This window comes from Triturus cristatus, chromosome 6 (genome assembly GCF_964204655.1).
Source record: "Triturus cristatus chromosome 6, aTriCri1.1, whole genome shotgun sequence".
Classification (NCBI taxonomy): Eukaryota; Metazoa; Chordata; class Amphibia; order Caudata; family Salamandridae; genus Triturus; species Triturus cristatus.
In genome coordinates, this window is record NC_140589.1 from 1,049,915,465 (window position 1) to 1,049,924,634 (window position 9,170).

The 9,170-nt window shown below is 40.8% G+C and overlaps 1 protein-coding gene across 7 annotated transcripts in view; it reads left to right on the forward strand.

The window, feature by feature from the left end:
- KIAA0408 (KIAA0408 ortholog) overlaps nt 1-5,790 on the forward strand; it is a 165,737-nt gene extending 159,947 nt beyond the window's left edge. For all 7 annotated transcript variants that reach the window (XM_085611855.1, XM_085611854.1, XM_085611853.1 and 4 more), the window contains one exon: nt 1,804-5,790. In XM_085611855.1, coding sequence (XP_085467981.1) covers nt 1,804-1,977 — 174 coding nt within the window. In that variant the 3' untranslated portion in view covers nt 1,978-5,790. The remainder of the gene's footprint in view (nt 1-1,803) is intronic.
- The last annotated feature ends 3,380 nt before the right edge of the window (nt 5,791-9,170 follow it).

The window sequence follows — 9,170 nt, forward strand, 5'->3', positions numbered from 1 at the left end:
GAGATGGAGCTGGTAAATGCATGAGCACTGTGTAGATTGGCGAAAAAGAAAGAAAAAAGTTGGTCCTAAAATGGTTGTAAAAACTAGAGCAGTGGATGTTTACAAGTACTTGGTCCATGCTCTGTGGGGAGGGCTAAACACAAGAAGAGGCATGACCATGCATGCCAGGGACAAATGATGACAAAGAATATGAGACAGATGATGGAGCAAGCAAACGTGAGGCCTGTAAGTGGGCTGAAGCCCACAGATCAAACATGTGTCTTCTAAAAATTCAGATTTTGATTATTTTTAAAGGTGCTCAAAATTAATCAAATGGAGATCTCCTAATGGGTTGGATTCCAGTGAATAGTCAATGGGGAATATAGATCCCCCTGCAAGTTTGAGAAAACCTCTAATTAATGATGAATAAACTGTTGGTAAAGGGTCCATTACAGTACATTTCCATGCTTATTAGTTTAAACTATATTCCATGGTTTGATGTGGAAGGTTCCAATGAGCATCTCTGCATGTTCTATTCATGTAAGCCACCATATACCTGTCTGAGACTGTACTGCTGCCTAAAAATATGGGTCAAGCGACTCACTTAATGAGGCTTTCCCAATCTGTCATGTAAGCACTGTTTCAACTAGTATGCTGTCCGTACACCCCTGTACATTTTACAATAGGGTGATTCTGTTTTTAGAAGCTCACACCACTATGAAGCTAACTTGCCTAGTCATCAACGAGCAGTCAGACCTTTCTGTGACATAGCAGAAGCAAGCATAATGAGTATTTGCTACAGCAGTAGCACTGGCGTTAATATGGTATTCCTTTGAAACACAGTCACACACAAATGATGTGTGTGTGTCATAGCACATTAAAGACAGACCTATTGGCTTTCCTGGGTCGCACCCACTTTCAACAGATGGGTGATTGAACATGCTGTACAAACCCATGCAGTTGCGTTTTTATTATCAGCAATAACGTAATGGTGATTTTGCCAAATATTGTGGAAATGCTACATGATGTATGGATTGACAATCGTTTGCCAACACACGCTTGCATTTTAAGGGCATGTGAAAAAGCATCAGCATTGTGTGTATATACAGCTAAGTTGAACAAAATATATATATTTCTTTACGTTTAAACATATGCAATATATATGTCACACAGTGGTTATTAGTACTCCTAAAACGGGCGACTTGAGATGGAAAAGCCCGTGTTGTGATCCATGTTGTGATGCACAACTTTAGGGAAGATAGGGACCTATGTACTATGGCCCATTTCAAACCCCATAGCCAAAGGGTGTGTAGTTATTGATGTGACCAATGTACTTTAATCACAATGCAATATGCCCATTGGCAGAGGGTTGCAAAACATCCTGCGTAATTCATTTTAACAGGCAGGTCGAAATTTCCGACACCCCAGCAAATGGCTGTGAATGCAGGGATGGTGGCCTGCAAGGAACAGCGCACCATCATCCTCGCGTTTGCTTTCTGAATCGGGATGTTTTTTAAAGCAGGTCGTCTCAATTAAAAGGACAGGTGCTGCTTTACAAAATGTTTCTTATTTGGGATCACATCTGTAGTATCAGTTTGTCGACTCTTGTAAATAAATTGTGATATTTCACTACTAAATGGTAACCCCATGATTTGTAACAATATATTTACTTCAAAATAATGTGCTTATCGTGGAAAGTCAAAATGGCAGTTATTTGAAGACTTGAAACTTTTATTGGCTTCACAAGGTTAAAAAAACAGTGGTTGAATTGTATCTCGACGGAATACATAATGTTGAAATCATTTACATTTATTTATGTTTTAGATGCCCTCGCCAAGTAAATCGCTCAGCCGAAAAGGGTTCTCCCGTCCAGCTTGTCCTGCCAACCGACGCCTGCCTTCGAGATGGGCACTGAGGTCATCTTCTGCGCCCCTTTCATTCGGTGGATGTGAACACAGCAGCTCTTTCGCCTTCCTGTCACAAACTTCTGTGGTGTGATTCCAGCACGCTGACGCCTCGGCTGCTGTGCAGACCTCGCCAATCTTTCCTCAGTATGAACGCCGTGTCCTTGAGCTGCGCATGCTCCGTTCTCTCCCGCGGAGTTCGCTTCATCCGTGGTGGGGCTGCACACCTGGCCCCCACAATCTTCAGTCAGAAGTCTTCAGTGTTTTAAGATCAGCAGAATCCTTATATTTCTGTACGTTTTATGTAGAGTTGCCCATATTGTGTAAACCTCATCGATGTTTAATAATTGAACTGTTCAGAGTAGATGTAAACATGAGTAAAATCGTATTATAATAGACTCTTGCCCAGTACAGGACCTTGGGACTTTCCTGCAAGGCGCAGGAAGCTTAGCCATTTGTATGCATGTGAATGTGTTTGTGTGTATCGTAGGTGCACGTATTAGAAAATAAATTCTTCCTGTTTGTATTCTATTATGACAGGGTGCAAATTTATAACACTACCAACATGAATGATTTTCTGTAAGTTTTTACGAAGAGACGCATCTGTTACTTAACACAACCACATCACTTCTCTGTCTTACTGCAACTATTGCTCAGTGGGTTTACATCTGGCAGTACCTTTATCCTTGCTCCTTTTCCACAACACATTTTTCCTCAGTAATTTTGTATAATCAATGCAGTGATTTTAACTATAATCAAATATGAGAGGTCTGATCACCTTTCTGTTGCCATCACTTTGGGGACTGCAGTTTGATAGATAACCTTTCACCTTGACGTCATATTCTTGAAAAAAAAGACTTCAAATAGAATACAAGATTTAATGTGCTAAGCCTCCTCCCAACAGTGTGCACACTATTGCTTTGTGTTTTATACAGACTCTTGGACAGGGAATTTAATCGCCAAAATCTGCCTATCATTGTCTCTAAATCTTATTCTCTTAAAATGCGGCTATTTCGAGAGGAATCCTAATTTCAGAAAGATGAACTATTATGTTGTTTTCCTATTTCCTGTTGTTAAATCAGACATTGGATTGAAAATCTTTATCGCAGTGTATGCTCAGTGGACAATTATTGATGGTGGCTTATACAGAATCGATACTTGGCTGATGCCACTACACTGGTTGCACTCGAACCTCTCAAAGTTAAATATAGTCATAATACTTGCGAGACATGTTGAATTTTGTTTTAACTTTTTTCACTTGGCAAATATTATGCTGCCAAAGAAAGTCAATTTGCACTGGGCTAGGAGTAATGTAAACCGGCATACGTTAGAATAATGCTTATCGCTTGTGTTTTTTATATAAGGCTTCATACCGCTTTGCTGCCATTTTTAAGTGCTGTAAATAACGGATGTTACTGTTGCCTAATGTAATTTACGTTTGGTGAAAGGCTCAAGTAGATCTTTGCAGGTTTCAGAAAAATAACCTGAGACCATAACATCTTTGCGGTGAGCATTCAACCCACAGGGAGACCCTGCTATATTGCAAAAAAAACAAAAACATATGTACCTCCAAAGGCAGTGGTCTCATTTATGCTATGCTAACCTTTTTCAGAAGCAAGACATTCCTTAAAACGAGTTAAGACTGAGCTTGGACCTCTTTGTGTGTTCCGGTTCATATATTTTCAAGTTCTCTTTGATCTGTTTTGTAAATCGTACACAAAAATACTGTCGTTCAATAGCTTGATGGGCGATGAAGATGGGGACAGATGGGCATTGCCGCGAAAGGAAGCTGCAGTGTTAGGTATGCCATCAACACCAAATGCAGCAATGCCTGTGTGTCTCCTGCCATGATATTCAGGCTACAGAAGCCAAGAGATGTCCCTGCCTCATGATGTAAAATTAGCAGTCCTGAAACGAGGTAAGCTCGCACTGAGGCACTGGCAAGCACATACAAATATTGCATCACCGACTGGAGGACATATGATAGCTGTGGTGCCAGAAATCCTAGACCGCAGGCATTACAGCGATGCTGGCCCTCTTTATCACTGTCCCAGTATGTAATGCAGCGTGCTTGCCTTTATTTACAATCCAGTACAACCCGAGGGGGCGTGAGATGATTATTGATGATTCCAAGGTGACCCTGTCTGTATTGCTCTACTGTCAGCTGGTATGATGGGGCGAGCTGAAACGAAATGTCGCATTTTACCAGTAGTAGTAAATGGGGCAGGAACTCTAAATGCTGTCTAAACACATCCTTCTTATGTGTTCTAGTAAGAATTTGGATTTTAATTCTAGCAAACATTTGACTTTTAACGATTTTAAAGAAAAATACAGCAAGACCTATCAACTTTCCTCTTCTGCCCCTAGAACCCAGCTACCCGTCCAATCACTCATTGACTATATCTTTGCCTTTGACCCAGTGTAGTGCTCTGCTACCTTTCAGCAGTTTCTTGCTATGCATAGACCACATACACAAACATGTGCCCCGTGACTCTTTGTACATAATTCCACATACAATCGGCATCAAACGGTTGGAATACATTGGTGCTCATCTCAGAGCACACTGTTTTTTTATGCTTGTCTTCTTTTGAGACCTATTCCACATGTGTCAAGCACCCGGATTCTTTTGTCCACTCGGAACATAGGAGGCTCTAATCAGTTTTCGTTTTTTATGCGTCCCTTTTAACCAGAAATTGCTTATAGAATTAGCAGTAGCACGGGTCATCATATTCTTAACTGACAGACAATGGCTCACCTTAAAAATAAACTCAGTTTCACACCACATTGAATCCTTTCTAACTGCAATATTACAACACAAAGGACATTGTTTTAAAATAAAACATATTCACAGCACTTTTTTGCTAACTAACCTACCTTGCCTGTGTATACAAATATATGTGTAGTTTTCCTTTTATTGGAGTGTACGCATGCACTAGTGTAAGCTGCAAAGCATAACAGAAGGTGGGTTGGGAAAAAGCCTTGTAAATTGGTGCCTTTTGATTCCAGCTGTTGGGATCCTAACCTGGGATCCTAACCTGTGATAACTCACTCTAGGAGATGCCTTATTACAACTGCAAGCAACACATACAAAGTCGATGGGATTCAGTGTTGTATGGCATTAAAATTATACATTGCTTCTGATACTCGAAATGGTGGGAGCACTATGTCCGCCATGGTGAAACTCTGCCTTGTAACCTTTCAGTGGATATCTTTCTGTGCTGTTGTGATACTCTACAGTTTAATTTACTCAAGTGGAACAATTGTATTATTGAAGGTGCACTTGTACAAGGAAATCCTAATTGTATAGGAAACCAGTTTAATGTTTTGCTACTTTTTCTATAGGTTTTTGGGACTTGAAATTCATGCTTTGTCAAACCATATATTGTAGTCATCACATTTCTCTCCCTTTCTCAAAGTAAGACAAAACCCATTGTCAGCATTGGTTAAGGTAGATGCATATTTGTAGTCATTTACGATAATGACATTCATTGCGCTGTCTCAGCAGTACCATGTAAATAAAATGACTTATTTAAAAATGGTAGTAGTTTAGATGTAATCTTCACAACATAGGTGGACATGAGTGTGAGTGCCATTTATATCCGTCTGTGCAAAAATAGATCAATCTTGCCTTGTTTGGCCAGAATTAAAAAGAGATGCTCGTTTGACTAGACCAAATGTCACCTTTAGTTTATTGGTCAATTTCACAGAGTCAGGAAGCCTTAATTTATCCCCCTGGACATTAAACACTCTTTTAGACATAGACCTCAGTGTCTTATTCACTGGAAAGAAAAAGAGATCCATATGACTTCTGTGAAATTGAAGAACTGGTCTTATTCTGAACTTCAGTTTTCTCTTCTCGGGTGGGCAGGATATATTGAACTGCTAAATAAAGAGGCTGTTTTCAGAACGTTTTGTGGGCAATCGTTGTATCACACTTACATTCTTAGGTAACAGCACCATTTACCATACATATAGTAAGGTACAATGTAATCTGCGCTGATAACTTTTTTGTAAATGATCTACAGCAGTTCTGCAATTTTTGGTGTTTTGTAGGAGCTTGGACACTGCAAGTTTTGCTGCTGGGGATTATTCCCACAAAGCATTGGCTTGTGGAAAGATTGTACATACCCAGCTGTTGCAAGTGACAAAACATCAGGGAAGTGTTCACTGTCGATAAATTAATGCAAAATAACTGTCAGTTGTCAAAAAAATGGAAGAAGTTCTTATGAAGACCCCTTCTCTTTCAACACAGTTTTTACATCTTGATGTGTGGCTTGTATCATTGCTTTACGTTCATATGTATAACTACTGTTCCTGCTCTTGTGTGCTTTACGGCCACTAGCATGATTTTGTAGTAATTTGTGCATATTTGTACCAGTGGTTGCAGGAGATGGGCACCAGAATTCATTCTGGTGGACCGAAACTTGTTTTTCATCTTCAGGCTTTTTACCCAGGCAAGAGAGAGAAAGGCAAAAAGGAGAAAGAAGGGGTTACAGAAATATGAGAAAACACAGACAGTAGGAAGTCAGTGATGAAAAAACCTGCAAGAGTTAGATAAAGAGAGAAATGTAGGATGCTTAAGGAAAGAGCCTTGAGGTGGAGTCAAAAGGAGACAGCCACCTTGGTCCATGGAAGCTCCAGCATTTGGCAGCACTTGTGGCATGCATTTAGGAAACACTTTGGGCCCATACACTTATAATTTTTCCATGTTCATCACTTGCTGACAGAAGCTATGAAATAGCACATGTGGAACACATTCTCCACTGTGTTTACTTACACCCAATACATGGTGCCGGAAGAGCACACAGGCATTGCCAAGCTCATTTATAACATAGCCGGATGTACTCCTACGACTTCCAGTGCACCACATTCCTTTGACAGACCATGGACAGTTCACAGAAAGTTTGCACTATCTCATTTTACCTTACAAGTCCAAGATTATAACATAACAGCCGCTGCCTTCAAACATGAAAAGCTCCTTTTTGTACCTATCCTATGTGTAAGATCTACAAATACATCGAAGATGTATATTACCATAGATATACTGGAATATGTTAACAATGCAGTTTATTTTCATGAAATCATTTCACTTGTAAGCTGTACCCGGTGTCAGTGATTTCTTATCTTGATACAGTTAGGTACCTCTTAAAAAAACTGCTAGTATTGTGATAATACATATATAGCTGTCACATGGACTGTGTTTTGTATCAATTAGAAGCTGATATTTATTTCCAAGCTCCTGGGTGCTACCAGAATAAGGAAACTCAGAACGTTATTATTAATACCATGAACAGTGCAGAAAACAGTCTTCTTACTCCTTTATCAGTAATGCCCTTGCATGCGATAGGTCGTGGCACCTAACCATATCCGCAAAGCTCACCAATTCACTTTGATGTGGTTTACTAGTAAACTGGGCATAAAGAATCGTCACACCCCTGATCCAAAACGCAAATCACTGAATAAAATAGAAATAAAGAAGACACTCTTATGTAGTTAACAAATCACTAAAAACAAAAATATGAAAACTTCTACATAGCAGAAGAACGTTTTTACTTTGGGGATAAATGGCTATTGGCAACTAAAGCCCCAAACACTTCTTTGGTAAATATGTACCTCATTTGTCAAACTGTTTCCGACCTTGCACCATACAAGGTAGTTTACAAATAGAATTGAGGCTACATGTGTCATGGCTTGTAGATGTTTTACAGGCCAAGCAAGAATCTGGTTTAGAAGACTAGGAGTCGGGATTTAGCAGGCCGAAAACAATTAAGAAAAAAGGTATACATCACAAGATTGCTATTTAGTAAATTTTGAGGATGAGTGTAAACATGTTAGAGGAAAGGATGATGTTTAACTAACCACTAGGGGGCAGATTTATCAAAAAGTCACACAACGTAGCAAGACAACTTGCTGATCTACGTTGTGTGACAGGGAGAGAGCAGGAATGCGCTTTACGTACTAAGATATGACACATTCGTGCTCTCTCCCTTTGTTGGCGAACTGAATGCTGACTAGTGCCAACACAGGTACCCTTGCAACAGGGTGAAAGGGTGCCTGCTTTACAGGTATGATTGTTTTTGTGCAGGAAGGAACAACTTCCTGCGCAAAAACTATTTTTTTTTTTTTTTTTTTTAAACCTTTATTGACATTTCAACCAAAGACAAGTATGGGCCTACAACCCCCGGGGCCGGCCGCTAAGCAGTTGGATTAACAGAAAACAAATTTTAATCCCAGGCAGCACCTCGGGAAGAATCTCCATGCTAGTATACTCTTGGCCACTTAGCAGCCCAAGTAGGAAACCAGGATATAAAAGGTTTTCATTTTATAATAGAGAATAGAAGGATCAGGTGCCAAACAATTTCCCAGTAGCGAAAAATGGCGGGCAGAATAGTAAACGTCAACAATAAACAGCAATCTATCAAGTCAATGGCGCTGAAACAGGAGGTTCAGGATGTGGAAGAATATCACGAGCCATATGCGCCTACAGTCCCCTGCCCTAAGACCCAGAAAGCACCACGGAAATTGAGGCACTAATGAAAAAGCAGTGATTGACAGCGAAGGAACCTACCGTACTGACCCCAGAAAAGAAAGACAAAGAAAGATAAGAGAAGAGAAAAGAGGCCATAGAAACAAAGTAAAAAACTAAAAAATCTCCTCCCCCAGCCCCCCACCCTGCACCTCTGCAGATGACTACGGCCCCCCCCCCCCAGCAGTGTGCCTGTCGCCCCGGAACCAGACCCGAAATATAGAAGAAACAGAGAAAAAGGAAAAAGAAAAGAAACCCCACCTAACGGGGGAGTGGAGAGAGTATTAATAAACTGGAGGAGGGCCTTCAAACATGCCCCCGGCTTCTCCCTCCCGCACAATGTGTTCCTCCCCAAAGCAAACAGTAATCAACAAAAATTTTTCGTTTCAAAGAAAAATGGGGAGCGTTATGCACCTATTACACTATTGGTTATGCCGTGAGAGCACGCAACCCCTGTGCCCGCCCGCCTATTAGATGACAACCTCTCCACCGATGCATACCCATCGACCCAGTGCCATGTCCAATGTTGCGAGGAAAAGGAGCGTCCAAAAAAGAACCGGAAGCGACACACACATGTAGGATGGACGTCTCTGAATACCAACACAGTCATCATTATGGAGGATCATCTTTCCCAGTACTGCCCCAGGACATGCATTGCACACAAGGTCCAGGATGTAGAAATCAGCCAGAGCAGGCGACCATTGCCTGATTATTGCCTGGGTCGCCGGAGGCTGTGCGTGGGACAAAGCCACCACCTTCTG